At 35.1% G+C, this 18764-nt stretch overlaps 1 protein-coding gene across 1 annotated transcript in view; it reads right to left on the minus strand.

The window, feature by feature from the left end:
• CFAP47 (cilia and flagella associated protein 47) overlaps nt 1-18764 on the minus strand; it is a 495766-nt gene that overhangs the window by 254259 nt on the left and 222743 nt on the right. The window contains exons 36-37 of the mRNA XM_078064042.1: nt 11157-11291; nt 6228-6343 (exon numbers count right to left, since the gene is read on the minus strand). Coding sequence (XP_077920168.1) covers nt 6228-6343; nt 11157-11291 — 251 coding nt within the window. The remainder of the gene's footprint in view (nt 1-6227; nt 6344-11156; nt 11292-18764) is intronic.

Genomic DNA, 18764 nt, shown 5'->3' on the forward strand with positions numbered 1-18764 from the left:
CCTCCCTCTCATTAAAAAAAAATCATGATATTACATGTCTCTTGTAAGGTACTTCAACTCGGCTTTTGGAAAAGATGGAAAATAATTTATAACATATTAGTCAATGTCAGTGCCCATATGGCTCAATGAAAATAATGAGGAGAAAAAGAAACAGAATGTTCTTCCAAAAGTATACTTTTACTTTTATGTAGTAACTCTATGGTTATAGCTAAATTTAGTCATCAAATTAGATGCAAAAGTAAACGTTTGTTTATATGTTGATGTACTTGTTTAATCTTTTCTATATAAATGATATGGCTTGGAATTTAAATCCACAGCTGTCAGAAAGAGCCATTATTAATCATGATTTAGACAGACTCCAAGGATGTGGTACACATAGATAATTATATAATATCTGATAATGATAATGCTGCCATTTTTTAAAGAAAACAAAATATTTTCTGAACCCTATTTGTAAAAACAAAAATATGAAATTACTTAGTCTAGCTAAAAAGATGCTTAAAGAACCATCTAATAATAGTATTCAAGCCTACAAAATAAAATACATCTAGAAAAGGAAATAATTGTTTTCCATATATACAGAGAATTAAACATTATCTCTTCTGGAAACACGTCCATGGTTACCCCAAGAATACTTAAGTGCTTTTTTTCCATTTTTCACTAGTTCTATACACACAACACAAATAAAACAATTATCAAGTTATATCCTCATTGTGAATTTGCTTGTAGGCCACTCTGTTAGACTGCAAACACTTGTGAGTAGTGTTTTTTTTTTTTTTTTTTAAAGATTTTATTTATTTATTTGACAGAGAGAGAGATAGCGAGAGCAGGAACACAAGCAGGGGGAGTGGGAGAGGGAGAAGCAGGCTTCCCACCGAGCAGGGAGCCCGATGTGGGACTTGATCCCAAGACCCTGGGATCATGACCTGAGCCGAAGGCAGACGCTTAACAACTGAGCCACCCAGGCGCCCTGAGTAGTGTTAATATATTTTCATCTATGAATAACCAGCACTTCGAACTGGGATGGGGGAAGGGGACAAATACTTATTGCTTCCTCTATGTTCCAGTTACGGTACTAGGTGTTTTGCCTATTTAATTACATTTATTACTGACAAAACTTTGGGTAAATATTCCAATCCTCGTTTTACTTTTTTTTATTTATGAGAGAGAAAGAAAGAGAGGAGGAGGAGCAGGGAGAAAGTGAGGGACAAGTAGACCCCACGCTGAGCAGGGAGACTGACATAGGCCTCGATCTCATGACCCTGAGATCATGACCTGAGCCAAAACCAAGAGTCGGAAGCTTAACCAACTGAGCCACCCAGGTGCCCAATCCTCATTTTCTGAATAAGAAAAATGAGGCTGGATCCTAGAGCAGGACATGGCAACATCAAAGCCCAGCATTTAATTGTTAAATGACATGACAGTAGGGTTCTAGACAATGGCATCTGAAGCCCAGATTTATCACCTAAGAGAAATCTCATTAAACTGATAAGAAAGAGATTTTTTTAAAAGCTGATTGTTGGAAGAAGCTATCAATGAGCATCTGAACAGAGGTTAATGAAGGAAACAAAGCTGGCCTGGAGACTCCAGGAGAGGCCATTTCTAGAAATGCCCACCTGCATGGAGGGCAAGACAGGGTTCAGACAATTTCACTGTCCTCAAGGCCAGTGCAGGATGCTGGGCAATTGGGCCTAAAAGCAGAATGTTTTTCACCCTAAGGTAAAAGTTTGTGTGTATACACAGAACAACAATATATTTTTCTATTGCCGTATTATTACCGATGAATGGCTAAACAAGTACCACAAGGCATTAGAGTAAATCCTTAAACATGAAACACTGAAAACAAAATAAACATTAACAATTGACCTAAAAGAAAATAAAAATATTTAGGTAAGAGTTGAATACATAAAAAATCAGAGACATTTACGAAGATAAGCCCAATTTAAGAACAGGATGCTATGAAAGAGATACTCAATAAAAATGAAAGTATTCTTAACATATATATATATATATATGAGATTCTCATTTTCTCTCCCTCTCTTTGCCCCTCTCCCCTAAAGGAAACACTTGGAAAAGAAGGCTTGTTGATAAAAAGAAGAAAAATCAAAGATACAAAAAATACTAGTGATAATATAGGATACAATGAACAGGTTCAATATCCAACAACTACAGGTTGGAAAATGAGAAATGAGAAAATAGATGGGAGAGAATTATGAAAGAAACAATTTAATTATTTCATCTATGAAAGGCTTATGAAAAACAACTTCATAGTTAAAGGAAACACTGTGTACCCAAATGGTAAATAAAAAAACACCCTCCTTGATGCATTCTGGAACAGTATCAGAACACAATGGAAGATCCTAAAAACTTCTAGAGGTGTTGGAAAACAGAATTATAGTAGACTTTCTCATCACAAATACTGAATACTATGAGGCAGGGGAACAATTATCTTAAGAGTTATGAGGAAAAATCTTTTCAACTTAGCATAATAAACCAAGCAAAATATAAATCAAGGGTAAGGGTAGTAAAAAGACATGCTTAAAAATGAAAAATCTTGGAAAATTTACCTCTCATATTTTTTATTACGTTTCATAAGGATTTTTAAGTAAATAAGTAAGTAGATTAAGAAAGAAAAAGATAATAGTTTCTATCCAAAGAGAAATAAAAAATGTCCAATACTGGGGTACCTGGGTGGCTCAGGGGGTTAAGCATCTGCCTTCAGCTCAGGTCATGATCCCGGGGTTCTGGGATCGAGCCGCACATTGGGCTCCCTGCTCAGCAGGCACTCTGCTTTTCTTTCCCTCTGCCTCTCCGCCAACTCATGCTATCTCTCTCTCTCTCTAATGAATAAGTAATATCTTTAAAAAAAATGTCCACTATTGACATCTCTTCAGTCGGTCTGGAAAGCAATCAGTCCAATTAGGAGGAAAAGGCAAAGTGCTCTAGAAATGGTCTACTTGAAGGAAAGAGACATCAAGGACTGTATGCATTTCTTTAGTGATTTTCTCAATTTATTGATTTTCTCAATTTAAAAAAGGAGTCAAAAGATACTTTTTATACTGATGGTGTAAGAAACATTTATAAAATAGATTGTCACTCTTGGAAAAGTACTAAGTAGAAGATAAAACTGGTGATGTTTGGAGGGAGGGCAATAAATCTGGAGAAGTAAACTAGATCATTAAATATTATAGCTATACATCAACAGATTATTTCTGAAGTTGATATAACCAAAATACTGGCAAAGATAATATAGATTACTTCGATTTTGGAGGTAACCACTGGAAGAACTAAAATGAGACATAAATGAGGGAGTGAAAAGTAGGTGGCTCAAGAAATGGATTTCTAGAGACAGATTTGAGGGGAGAGGGACTTGCTTTTCATTTTAAACTCCTCCGCATATTTGGACTTGTTAAGCATGAATAAGTTAAATTTTGATTAAAAAAAGATAAGTTGAAAACAAGAATATAGGTATATGTGTAATATGGTCAAAATATGAATATATGTACTCATGATTACATGTGTGAGTAGGTATACATGAATATATGGTCGATTAATGTTCACATGACATGTATCAAAACCTCAAGAAGCTAATATTTATAAATATGTCTATATTTATATAGACTATAAGTGGTGCAATGGTGTATAAAGAGTACAATAGGCACACTGCTGAGAAGTTAATAGGAAGTACTGTTCACAAGTACCCAAGTGAAATATTCTCACAAACCAGCTCCTGGAGAAGCAAAAAATGATACAATTACATGTCATGAATCTTCAGGATTGCTTACAAATAGTCAAAGCCACATTTTATTGAATGCCAAGGGCTTTGTATGCATGTGATACACACACACACACACACACACACAAACACACAATATGTACAGGTGTCAACTGAATAAAAGTGCCAACAATGGATTTAGATTGGCTGGTTTTGAATCACCGCTTAACCACTTAATAGCAGGGAAAATTGGGCAAATGATTTAAGGTCTCTGCTCAGTGTCTTCTTTTGGAAAATGAGGACACTAATATGGCTGTTAGGATGATTAAATATGAAAAGGTACACAAAGTGCATGTTATATAGATTTTGTACGTAGCAAATATTTAATAAGCATTGTTTTAATATTTACATATAATGCATTTATTTTGTAAATATTTAACTAGCCATATGCTATAATAAACATACTTGTGCATATAAAAAGACTAAAAGGAAATGAACTGATGAATTAACTGTGCTTATCTGATGGGGTTCTAGGTGATTGTTTCTTCTTTATACTTTTCTGTAACAAACTTATAACGATGTACAGGTTTTACATTTATAATAAAGACTATAAATGTTAATTTTGTTAACTGAAATGTGATATTAAGCTAAAATATCAGAGGCTTAGTGTGATTGTTAGGAAATATTTCCACTTAACGAGAGCTCTGAAATACTGGAAGAGGTTATTGGGTTTATGAGTAAAAAAAAGCAGAGAGAAACATAAGTCCTTTTCACTTGTATCAACCTATTTGAAAGGCAGAGAACAGATCTCAATTATCAAAGTCCTGTGGGAAGAAAAATGGGACTGTGACAACGTTCAACTGAACGTGTATTACTAAAGTTGTGTTTTATAACAGACATGTAATAAGTATAACTTAGAAAATGGGTGGGTTGTTTTTACAAAGAGTTTTATTCTAATCATTTAATTTATAATATAGAAACAGGAGAATGGAGAATTGTTTTCCTCACACTCAGTTCAATCTGGATGTAGTACCAACCATGAATACTCAGAATTTATAAATTATATACTCCTTAGCATGAAGAAGTAACTGAAGAAAACAAACACAGGCTAATGACACAAACCAAGGGCACTGTTACAACTGGGTTTCTTGGTATTTTAAATGCAATTAAAATGGCCCTGATTTCCAATTATTTCTGCATTTGATATGCTAGAAGTAATAATAATTACAATGTGAAGAGCAACTCAAGTTAATGTCTAGTTAAAAACTAAAAAGATAACCAGGTGAAGTAACTTTAGTAGTTATAATCTGTCACTTGGCACTGGGAAAAAACAATTGAATGCAAAGGCAATGACTAAAATTTAAGCTGGCTGAAGTCAATTAGTGGTTATTAAATTTGTGAACCCCTGTGATATTAACATAGCTGTCCTCTTATCATCCTTGTATTTTGTAATAAGAATATTTGCCATCGTTAAAACCATTGACATATTGGGGCGCCTGGGTGGCTCAGTCGTTAAGCGTCTGCCTTCGGCTCGGGTCATGATCCCAGGGTCCTGGGATCGAGCCCCGCATCAGGCTCCCTGCTCAGCGGGAAGCCTGCTTCTCCCTCTCCCACTCCCCCTGCTTGTGATCCTGCTCTCACTGTGTCTCTCTCTGTCAAATAAATAAATAAAATCTTAAAAAAAAAAAAAAAAAAACCATTGACATATCTAATAGGATTTGTTGATCTGGAAAGAGTCATATATTATGCTCATGTTTAATTTCTCAAGACTAATTTCTGGGGGTTTCATTTGTACTTTATTTTTGAAAGTAGGACAGTAGTAGAAACATTAAAGAAAAGCATCATGAGAACAGAATCATATAGAAATGAAACTTTAAAGAAAATCACTATAATTGGGAGCATATATATATATATATATATATGCTTATATTTCTCTATCTATGCATCTATCCACACATATAAACACAATGACAGTGAAGGGATACAGAAAAACGGCAACACTGAGGGTATCTTTAAGGTAAGATTATCAGTCTTTCACTTTTTTTGTTCTTTGTACTTTTATAGTTTCTAAATTTTCTACAATGAGCACATTGCTCAGAAACAACTATATATAACATATACACAGAATGACATATAATAACATTATATATATGATATATATAACCTATATAAAATTTACATACTGGTTTGAGTTTCCTAAGGGAAACCGAACTACAGTACATAAAGAAAAAACTTAGTCTAATCTCTATGGCCCATATGCGTGCAAAATAAACTAAAATTAAAAGCATACATAATAAGCAACTGTTTTATGTTGTTAGAATTATTTTAACAAAATTGGTGAGGAATCTCAGCAACATATACATAATTTATCTATGTCTGAGTGATGATCTTTTCATTATATGTATACCAGTTAAAAACAAATCCAGGCCACGCTTTTATAATTATAATACACATTAAATATCTAGGGTTGATATTTTCAGTGAAATAAAATTTAAAAGAAAAAAACACTTACTTTGGAGATATTGTCACAATGTTCCCTGTTTGGGAAAGGGAGAAGTCAGAGGCATCTTTTCCAATAATTATAGCATTATACACTAAGTTTTTCAAGCTTGGATTTTTCAGTAGAATCTATATTGAAGAAGAGAGCATACATAAGATCATGAATTTTAAAAATACATAATTTAGCACTTATTTTCATCAAAGCAAGTTATACATTTTAATCATGAAAATATTTCTAATGTGCACTAACTGGAGGAAAGCAGACTTTGTATTTAAAGATAACATAAATATATAGTTTAGCAGAATAAGCAAGGAAAAGGAGTTTTCAAGCTTTCAAGCAAGGAAATGACAAGAGGTAAAAACACCTGATTATCAAAGATTTAAAATCCAAAGTTAGCAACTTGGATTTTATTCTTACTGCAAAGGGAAATCTTTGGAGAATTTTAAACAGAATTTATATAATCCAATTTACAAAAAGGATACTCAGGCTGCTCAGTGTAGAAAGATTTATAAGGAGTGTACTTTTAAAAACAGAGGCCCAGGCTGAAAATGATGGTGGCCTTGACTCGAAGCAGTAGTATAACAAGGGGCTGGCTGTCCCTTCCTTCCTGATGCCAAGATAGGGAGGGTATGTGAAGACAAGTTACTTCATTTTTAGAGAGAATATTTCATGAAAACTGTGAATATCCAAGGGTGTATATAGAATATAATATGGATTCAAAAAAAAAAACACCCCAAAAAACAGACACACTGGAAAGACTCCAGATTATCATGGAAAGTACTGACTCAGAGGAGAAAGATGACCTGGGGGAAATGCATGACTGGCCAAATTAGAGTGACAACAAGGTGAGTGCAACTTATGCAGCCCAGGAAGTATAGTCACAGATTTCTGAAGAATTAACAATTAGCACCATGTGTGATTAGAGTGACTTATAGTGACTTATAGCGATTATGGTGACTTGTACAGAATATGGTAGATTTGTTAAAGATTAAATTAACTAGGGGCACCTGGGTGGCTCAGTCAGTTAAGTGTCCAACTCTTGGTTTTGGCTCAGGTTGTGATCTTAGGATTGTGAGATCAAGCCCTGCTTCAGGCTCCACACTCAGCACAGAGTGTGCTTGAGATTCTCTGCCTCTCCCTGTCCATCCCAACCTCCCCCAGCTCTGTCTCTCTCTCTCTCTCTCTCTCTGCCTCTCTCTAAAATAAAAAAAAAAATCTTAAAAAAATAAATAATTAACTAGTTTTATGTTTCGATGAGAATGTTTGTTAACTACCAGGAGAAGTACACTGTTGCTGAAGAGTTTCTTCTATCTTTGGTTACACCAAGGAATTGGGGTTCTCATGTTGCTTACCTATGTATAGTATCAGTTATAATGGGGCCAAGACAAACCCAGTGTGTTATTTTTTATTTTTTAAAAGATTTTATTTATTTATTTGACAGAGAGAGACACAGCGAGAGAGGGAACACAAGCAGGGGGAGTGGGAGAGGGAGAAGCAGGCTTCCCGCGGAGCAGGGAGCCCGATGCGGGGCTCGATCCCAGGATCCTGGGATCATGACCTGAGCCAAAGGCAGACGCTTAATGACTGAGCCACCCAGGCACCCCTATTTTTTATTTTTTATATATGTACGTATGAATTTGAAGTATTAATGAATAGACCAAGTAATTTTAAGTTCCAGAGAACTAATTTCTGTTTTCTGAAAGGAAATGTAGAAAAATCATGAGGATTCCCTATGAGCTGCTACTGATTTTTAGTCCTGGAACATCCCTAACCAGCCCTGAGATCTCAAGGAAGCCACTCATTCTCATTATGTCATATCCTATATATGACACAAAGGCACTGGGCTCACCTGTGGTCAGATTATTCCACCCAGGATTTCACATTGGGGTGGTAAGTGGTAAATGGGGACAAAGGAAATCTGTTCAAGGAGCCTCAATTCCCCTTTTGCACCTTTTGCAAGATAGCTCATCTTTCACTGTTTAATAGTTATCTTTAACTACTGTGCTTCTGTGTAAATTCTGCTTCAAAAAGAGAGAAGAAAAGTTCAACTGAATTTAAAAATGTCTCAGAAAAAAAATGTCTTGGAAATCACACGCTCTCTATATTTTTTTTCAATGATCACTCTATTTTTTACTGGTTCCAGGATTCTGTTTCTGTTACTGACATATAGTTGCACAAATACTTTTTCAATTCTAGTAGCCATTTCTTGAGATTCTTTTTTATTCTAGAGTGATGAAAATGTTGGTAAAAATGATATTCAATGACTTAAGCACTGTCATTTATGGTGTTGATGCATAGGGGCAAACTATGCCAAATGTTCTCAGCAATTTCCAAATCAGTGATTTTTCTTAAATGAAATTTAAAACTAAAGCTTGTTATAACTGACATTTTCTTGCATTTAAATTTAATTTTTGTTACTGTCAAAAGACATACTCTACATTTGTGAAAAATCAAAGTTATATCTGTATAATTTCATCTATAATCTTTTTTTCCCCTTTTTTTTTTCTTAGTAGGCTCAATGCCCTACGTGGGGCTTGAACTCAAGACCCAAAGATAAAGAGTCAGATGTTCTACCTACTGAGCCAGGTAGGCACCCCTCATCTATAATCTTAAAATACGAACATTATTTCTAGTAAAGAGCTAAATGTGGAAAGAACTATTTCCATTTTAATATGCTTTAATTTGATTTTAACATCACAATTAAAATTTATATTTAAATATTAGTGTTGTTAACTACTTTTAAAAAATAGTGGCAATTAAATGGCATAAAGAAATACAAACACATGGACAGAATTAGAGAACTGGAATTAAAACTAACTGTAATAAATCACTGCTTAATCTAATTCAGACTCATCCTAGACTCTGCAGGCTTAATCAAAACATTTCTAACTCTTTAGAAATTTTATTTTGAAGTCAAAAAACCTCTCCAATATAATTACAGCTCCAGGCTTTGAGGATCATTGCAGTTAGGGAATTATCAGAGTAAATACTGTTGAAAAAAATCTTCTAAAGAGTTTTATATCTTTTTTTCCTGATTAAAAGAAAAAAATTCATAAAAAGGAATCATATCTCAATGTATGCTAACAAAAAATTCAGGAGACGCTTTCCTTACCCTAAACTGAGCCCTTTACATGTTGAGACAAGAACCTGCGTTTTCCCCGATTTTTAACTGAATCCTTACCAACCATCATTCATATCATCACAGAGGCTATATATTTTCTCAGAGGTTACAATTACAAGTCAAAAATCACCAAGACATATCTTCTGAAGAGCAAATATGGACAAGTTCTGCATCGAATGTATAAAATTACACCCTCCCAACTAAGTATGAGGAGGAATACATAAAACAGCCTGAAGAAAAGGAATAAACATGATCTGACCAAAGAGGTAAAGTAATTTTTGCAGGAAATAAGATTCTACCAGCCCACAGTGTCCTCAGAAAGAAACAAGGAGAAACGTATAAATCTGGTTGAAGATTTTATGAAAACTAGTAGAAGGAACAATCTTAAATAAACATAAGCAATTTAAAACTGTATGCTAGAAGATATTTCACAAGTGTAAGCTTGAAAAACAAATTGAGGTCAATGACCCTTGACAATATATTTCTCAAAGAGAACACTTCACAAATATGGACATTTATACAGATTTGTTATTGTCACAGGATTTCAAATTTCATTTTTGATTTTTTTCTGCAAATTAAAAAATCCACCATTACACATTTAGCAGCTCTTGGGTATATAATATCCTTTACTGGGAATTAGGTGGCCCTGGTCAGGAACACTTTCATTTTTATTTCCCTTTCTATATCCTCGTCTGAATAAAATCCATCTGGATGTGTAAACCACTCCCTTAAGGAAAGCTGAGTATATTCAGAACACAAGTTTGCACTTATGGTCTCAGTCCCTTTGCACATGAAATGGGTCTCAAGTGTCCTCAGAAAATTTGCCCTTCAAAGTACCTTTCATTTTCCACCACCCCAAACCCCATTCATCAAATGAATCAAGGAATCATCATTTCATTGCAGGTGATGGTTACTATTAAGCAAAAATTGTCCCTTTCACTCTGTTAAACCTTCTTCTTTAGAAGAAGCAATATTTGCTAAGGCTTATTTTTTTAAAGTTTATTTATTTTTTAGTAATCTCTACACCCAAGGTGGGGCTTGAACTCACGACCCTGAGATCAAGAGTCACATGCTCTTCCGACTAAGCCAGTCGGGTGCCCCAAGATGGCAAACATTTTTATGGTGCTAAAATGAAGTATCAAAACATTCATTTTCTGCCAACTCCCTCCTTTTTTGTGTTTTTTTTCATTTAAATTAAATTAATTAACATATAATGTATTATTAGTTTCAGAGGTAGAGGTCAGGGATTCATCAGTCTTATATAATACCCAGTGCCCATTACATCACATGCCTTCCTTAATGTCCATGAACGAGTCATGCCCCCCACCTCTATCCCCTCCCCTGAAGCAACCCTCAGTTTGCTTTCTATGATTAAGAGTCTCTTATGGTTTGTCTCCCTCTCTGATTTCGTCTTATTTTATTTTTCCCTCTCTTCCCCTATGATCTTCTGTTTTGTTTCTTAAATTCCACATATGAGTGAGATCATATGATAATTGTCTTTCTCTAACTGACTTATTTCACTTAGCATAATACCCTCTAGCTCCATCCACATCATTGCAAATGGCAAGATTTCATTTTTTTTTTTTAATGGCTGAGTAGTATTCCATTGTATGAATGTATATATATATATATACCACATCTTCTTTATCTGTTCATCTGTCGATGGACATCTCGGCTCTTTCCATACTTTGGCTATTGTGGACATTGCTGCTATAAATAGCTAAGGCTTAATACATCATATTGATACTTCTGTTAATTTTGGGTTAGAAAAGAAATAACTAAAACCCTTGTGAAGTGTTTCACTCCAAATATATCCTTACCTGTCTCAGCACAGTGTCATGTAGAGTACAATGAAAGGGCACCACCTTCTTGGGGAGATATGTAGGGAGCCTTTCATACATGTAGACACAAAGCATGAGCATCAGGATTGGATTAGGGTCACAGATATCCGTGGCCTAGTTTCAATGAAAAGAAATATAAATTAGAGGATATACAGGTAAAATATATAAAAAGAGCTAAAGCATAGTACATCAATTGTTGAATTACATTAAAACATTTTAAAATATTACTGGCATTGACACTGAGTTGTAAACAAAGTAAACAGAATGTTGCTGTGAATCAGAAGAGCTTGACCTGGGTGTTAAAAGATGAATTAGATGTGTTCTCAGTATAACAGTGACTTCACAGCCTCAAAGCCTCCACAAAAGCTAGTCAGAGGTCATAAAAATATTATGCACTAGAAATACTGCCTAACGTCACTAAGACACCAGCCCTGATTTACAGTCCCATAATCAGCAGTAAAAGAAAACAGAGAAGTAAACAAACTACTGAGGTAAAAAGAAGGCAAGAATTTCAAACAAAAGCTCAAGGGAGAAGGCAACACATGAGACAGCCTTGAAGAATGCTCGGATCTCAAAGAGACTGTGTTTGGGGAGCAGAAAAGGGTGTATTCCATCAGAAAGGCAAAGAACTACAGCACAAGGATATAGGGAGGTACAGTGTTTATTCATTAAAGAAGTACAATTTGAATTGTATGTAAGGTAAGAAGGGACAAGCACTGTGGGAACAGACAAAGGAGCTCCAGGGCCACACTGTGGAGGGTGTGGATGCCAGGATGAGGGCCCTGATTTCTGAACAAGGAATAACACAAGAGCAACAATTCAGGCAGATCAGGCAGGGGGGTGGTTAGGGAGTACTTTTCCCAGAACAGACAAAATATAGTAAGTCAGAAAATGTAATCATACTGATAACCAAGATAAATTAGTGAATGGTTGTTGGAAAAGATTTGAGATAAAAGCCAGAATTGCAAAGGAATAATGGCAGGGACAATCAACATAGCCTGAATGTACATTGAATACAACAAGTAGAGTCAGGAGAAAGAGGAAGGATTCTTTGTATCAGTTCCTATACTACCTATGATGTCCTAGAAAAATGTGAAGGCAGTAGGGGAGAATTATTCATAGCAAAGGAGTATTGAGAATGGTCCAAGGCAAGGATTCAAAGACATAAAACACCACTGATAGATACACACCTCTGTCATTGTTGATGTACAGGGAGCCCTCTACACTTCCATAAAATGAAGATTTACCTATGACTTAATAGCTCACATTCAAGTTAGTAACCAAAAATGATCCAGGCCTGGCTTGGAAGTGCAAATAGTGTGGGAGCCAAGGAGACCTAATGCATTATGTGGAGCTAACACACTTGACTCTGAAGTTCAGCAACAGTTACCAGCAAATAAAAACAGCTCCTCTGATCATCTGCTAGTTCACATTCCCAAATACATTCTTTTCCTTCTTTGGAAGAAGAGAAGAGTTTGTTCTTTCTTGTTTTGTCAATAAGCAGTAAGACTAACCAATAAAGGTGCCTGGGGAGGAGATTTTTAGTAAAAAATAAGGGAGCTGGCTTTCCTCAGCAGGGTAGAAAGCTGCTAGTGAGTTCGATTTGAGGAAAACTGAGAAATACACCAAGACTCCAAAGTTTCTCATCAGTATTCTGTGGTCATACATTTCTACGTGAAAGACAGTGTTAGTCAACACATGAAGGAAAATTATTTAAGATAAGAACAAACTAAAAAAATAAATGCAGAGTTTAATTCCAACAAAGTGAAGAATATGGCTCTACTGGGCCATCTGGGATGGGCTTGCCTATGAGTGTGATTCAAAGGTGGCTGTGGGGCACGTGGGTGGCTGTCACTTAAGTGTCTGCCTCTTGATTTTGGCTTAGGTCATGATCTCAGGGTTGGGTTCCACACTCAGCGGGGAGTCTGCTGGAGATTCTCTTTCTCCTTCTCCCTCTACCCCTCCCCACCTCCATACATGTGGGTGCAAGCACACTCTCTCTCTCTCAAATAAATAAATAAATAAATCTTTTTTTTTTTTTTTTTTTAAAGAAAACTATCTAAGGTAATAGGAAATGTGTTTGTTGGGGAAAGGGTAAAACTAGTGGCAGAACACCCTAGGTTCAAAGTCTGAGTTAAATAAGAGACTTGTGAACACTTTTTAAGTGACTACAGCATAAAATATATAGGTAACAATATAGAATTAGCCCCAATACTCATCTTTGAAAAATACATAATGGGATGAAAATGCAATAATTTGGAAATTAAAAAAATATGTTTATCTTAATGGGAAAAATATATTTGATTAAGATATTAGATTAAAAAAAAAAACAGAGAAAAGAGCATCCTTACCTTTCCTTATCATAAATTTCAATGAAGATAACCAAAAGCAATTACACTTTTGTCAGTCCTTGGCTTAAAAATCCAAATGTTAACATAGGTTTGTTTCTTTTTATTATTATTATTAAGTTAAGTTTGTTTAAAACAAGACTTTCATGTGAATTATCTTTCAAAGATATAATCATTACTTTCTCTATACAGGTCTAACCTAGAAGAACTTCAACTGTATTGGTCCATTTTTCCCCCACAATGATAGTATTTTTCAACTAGCCTAATAAAAGACAAAAAATTAAACAGAAAAAGGTCATAATAGAGAAAAATGCTAGAGTAGAAATCTGGTAAACCAAATTCAAGTCCTGCTACTACACAGTGCCACGATCTTTACTAAATCAATTGGTTTTCCAAGGCCTCAGTTTTTTCATCAGTAACAAGAAGAGGTGAGATAATATTGACTTTCATGGAGGATTTAATTTGCTATGACTAAAAGATATCACCAGCTTTCATATTGGACACCAAACATAATGAGCAGTACCAACTGACATACCGTAATTCTACAGAGAACACTGATGATTACCTTCCCCAAAGCAATTTTCCTCTTTCTTCTTCCCTAAGAATCCCAATTTTGTGGCTGTTTCATTACTTTTATCGAACAATGGTTTATCTACAAGCGTGGAATGTAATTATGGTCAATGACATGTAATGGGAAATATGCTGTGAAACATTGGAAAAGGTTTATCTTATGGAAAAAGAGAAGTGCAAGATGAGGAGCTACTCAACCAGCCTCAAGACTAACTATATAAAGATGTTACATGAGAATTTCAGTAGAAACTTTGTGGTTATTAGTGCACATGCCTAAAATAAAGCCAGCAGGCTGAGATGGGCTGAGCAAAAATGAATCTCTAATAACTTTATTGAGCAACTGACTATGCTTATAATCTCCTAATGCCTGACTTTGTCTAATGTATTGTATTTGTTTATTTTTAAAGCACTTTCACTCATGCATTCTGTTATTTAATGCTAAAAAGCATCAAAATTGATAAAAACAACTTTTTTTTTTTTTTCTTGAGAGGGAGAGAGAGAGGAGGGGCAGGGGAAGAGAGAGAATCTCAAGCAGGCTCCATGCCGAGCGCTTGAGCCCGACAAGGGGCTGGATCCCACAGCCCTGAAATCATGATGTGAGTCAGATGCTAAACAGACTGAGCCACCCAGGAGCCCCAAAAACAAAAGTTTTAAGAGAAAAGTCAGATTATCTATTGAACCTTAGCTCCCATCACTACTCAGTGAATTAGGTGTAGTACAACCTCTACAAATGTCATATTTATTTTTATATACATTTCTTTACATGAGGGAATAAAAATACATTCTATGCTGAGTCCAAATAATTCCCATCATATTTTTCTTTAAATATAAAGTATGTCACAAAAGGGAGAATATGTAAACAACTGTTATATTCCAGATGGCAAGATTCCACAACAGGACATAATATAGGCACAGAAACTTATCTAGCTGATTCCACAGTTGCAAAGAAGAATATAATAAATAAGAAACTTAAACATTAATAAACATATTCAGTGATAAGAAAAAGTTAAGGAATTGGAACTGGTTAGTAAAAGCTTGGTAATTATCAGCTAACTGTCAATTTCCCCATTCATCAGATCTTAGATACCTTCTCTACATTTTTATGTATTAGATACTCACATTTAAAAATATTTTTTGGCTACAGAATAAAATAAAAATTTTGAATCAACAATGTATGATGATTTATATTTTCTAAACAAAAATATTTTAAGTTTCTTATAAACCCCGACCAAATTATCAGGGGCCACCTTGAACACCCAAAGTCCCATGTAACTCTTCTTGGTTCCCTCACCAGAATGATTTCTGTTCCTTTTGATTCCCATAGCACACTGCTTCTATGTATACTATGGCATTCACTATCAGCTTTGCATCAGCTCTTTTTCTTATACTTCTCATTATTAATAACATCTTTGAAGGCATGATTGTGGTTTAATCATATCTGTACCCCTTACAGGGTCTATCCAGTGTCTTTTATGGAGGATATTCAATTTGTTGAATTGACGAGAACTGTAGTATTTTTATTCTTCCAAACCAAAGTCTTTCATTGAAGTTTATCTTTAAAACTCTCTTATAAAAGAAATTTCTGGCCAAAATCCAGGAATACAGTTTCTCTTTACAACTATACCAATATAAAAGAATGTAAATGTCAGATCTGAAACAAAGTGACGTTAACATGCAACCAAGCCATTATGAAATATCATTTTTCCAGCAAGTGTGAGGAACAACTTTATACCAAGCCAGATGTGGGCACTGGCATCGTCAATGTCTCTCGTGTCATGGAAAAGAAAACTCAGAGTAAGTTGAAATGGTCTTTCTCCTGTGTCCTTCTTTTGTGACTGTTCACAAGGTCTAGCAAACCTCAAATGTCTCCTGAATCAACTTATTATTTTAAGTTTCCATTCAAATGACATGAGTAGAGAAAATACTTTCCTCCTTGACCAACTGAAATTATATTTTGATTGGTCTGTGTTCCCTGTCTCCAGTCCCTCTCCTGTGAGTCCATTCCCATCATAGTTGTAAGAACAAATACCTTTTGTGTAGTTGCTATAAAAAAAAAAAAAAAAAAAAAGAACAAATACCTTTAGTCCCATAATACCCAGATGGTAAGCTTCTTACTTTTTATACTGATATCCAATATCCCAATATATACCTATATCAATTTTTCTAATCCCAAAATTCAACTATGGTAACCTATTCACAGAATTTCCTTACTGCATGTCATGTATTCCATTTGACATTCTGTTTACGCCATTTCCTCTGAGTGAACACTTTCCTCTCTTACCACTACCAGTCCAAATCCAATCCACCCTTCAAGACTCCAAATAAGTCCTGCCTTCTCTGCAAAGTCTTTGGTGGATCAATCTAGATCATATTGATCTCTTCCCTTATCTGAATTCTATACTTTGTTTTTTACATACACTGACAATTACATGAGTAGAATGTTATTTATCATTGAACATGAATATATCTTGATAATTCAATGATTTTGTATATTCTTCAAAGTAAGAAATCATTTTTTTTAAAGATTATTTATTTGAGAGAGAGAGAGAGAGTGACCATGAGTGGGGTGGGGGGCAGGGAGGGACAAAGGAAGAGGGAGAGAGAAACTTAAGCAGACTCCATGCTGAGTGTAAAGCTCAATGCGGGGCTCGATCTCACCACAGGGATCACGACCTGAGCCGAAACCAAGTGGGACTCTCAACCAACTGCACCACCCAGGCACCCCAAGAAATCATTTATTATACTACTTCATTACTCTAACAAAGGGCTCAAAAAATAGTAAGCATATAATGTGTTTGATTATTGCTATATAATAGTTAGATATATATTATATAATAGTAGTTGGTTATTATTGAGGACTTGATGTGAAAGGCCAGATGGAATTATAACATGGGGATCCAAATGTAATAATGTATATTGCCATTCTGATCTCTACATGAATATGTATTTTAAAACAAAAGTGAAAAAACGTCTTTTTAGCTACTAAATTAAAAAATGATAATACATCTATATTCAAATAAATCTGCTCCTTTAATTCATTCTTAGAGCTTGGGTAGTGCTACTAAATCACTCAAGCTTCATTCTTAGGGTTTAAGAAAAATGGACAAATCACTAGAACTATTTTCTTATGCACAGTTGGATATACATAATTATACATATGTAGAAATATACAGTCGATTTCTATGAAGTCATATTTCAAATTCCACATTTTAGCAATACCCTACAAAAAGATGGTTTCAATTTAGATTTAAAATATATGAACAAAAGATTATTAAAAGGAGTCAACTAACATTTTCACAAAGAAGACATACAATTGGCCAACAGGTACATGAAAAGGTGTTCAACATCACTAACCATGAGGGAAATGTAAATCAAAACCACAATGAGATATTACCTCACACCTATTATTAAAAAGAATAGAGATAAAGTGTTGGCAAGGATGTAGAGAAAGGGGAATTTTTGTATGTTGTTGGTGGAAATGTGCCTTGTTATATTAAAGAGAGGAGAGATAACTATTATTAAATAGAGGAGAGATAAAGTGTTGGCAAGGATGTAGAGAAAGGGGAATTTTTGTATATGTTTTGTTGGTGGAAATGTGCCTTGTTATAGCCATAATGGAAAACAGTATGGGGGTCCTCTAAAAAATTAAACACAGAACTACCATATGGTCCAGCGTCCCTACTTCTGGGTATATATCCAAAGGAAATGAAACCAGCATCTCAGAGATATTTGCACTTCCATGTTCAACTGCAGCATTATTCACAATATCAAACATATGGAAAAACCTGTCTGTCGATGTAGGAATGCATAAAGAAAATGTGGCATACAGCGAATATCATTCTCAATGTGGAAAAACTAAGAGCTTGTCCCTTAAGGTCAGGAACACGACAGGGATGCCCACTCTCACCACTAGGTTCAACATAGTACTAGAAGTCCTAGCCTCAGCAATCAGACAACAAAAAGAAATAAAAGGCATTCAAACTGGCAAAGAAGAAGTCAAACTCCCTCTCTTCACAGATGAATGATACTTTATGTGGAAAACCCAAAAGACTCCACCCCCAAATTGCTAGAACTCATACAGCAATTCAGCAACGTGGCAAGATACAAAATCAATGCACAGAAATCAGTTGCATTTTATACACTAACAATGTGACTGAAAAAAAGAGAAATTAAGGAATCAATCCCATTTACAATTGCACCAAAAACCGTAAGATACCTAGGAAGAAACCTAACTAAAGAGGTAAAGGATCTGTACTCTAGAAACTATAGACCACTTATGAAAGAAATTGGGAGGAAGACACAAAGAGATGGAAAAATATTCCATGTTCATGGATTGGAAGAATAAACACTGTTAAAACGTCTATGCTGCCCAGAACAATCTACACATTCAGTGCAATCCCTAACAAAATACCATCGACATTTTTCACAGAGCTGGAACAAACAATCCCAAAATTTGTATGGAACCAGAAAAGACCCCAAATCACCAGGGGAATGTTGAAAAAGAAAACCCAAACTGGGGGCATCATAATGCCTGACTTTGAGCTATATTACAAAGCTGTGATCATCAAGACAGCATGGTACTGGTACAAAAACAGACACATAGATCAATGGAACAGAACAGAGACCCCAGAAATGGACCCTCAACTCTATGGTCAACTAATCTTCGATA

This window comes from Halichoerus grypus, chromosome X (genome assembly GCF_964656455.1).
Source record: "Halichoerus grypus chromosome X, mHalGry1.hap1.1, whole genome shotgun sequence".
NCBI classification, from domain to species: Eukaryota; Metazoa; Chordata; class Mammalia; order Carnivora; family Phocidae; genus Halichoerus; species Halichoerus grypus.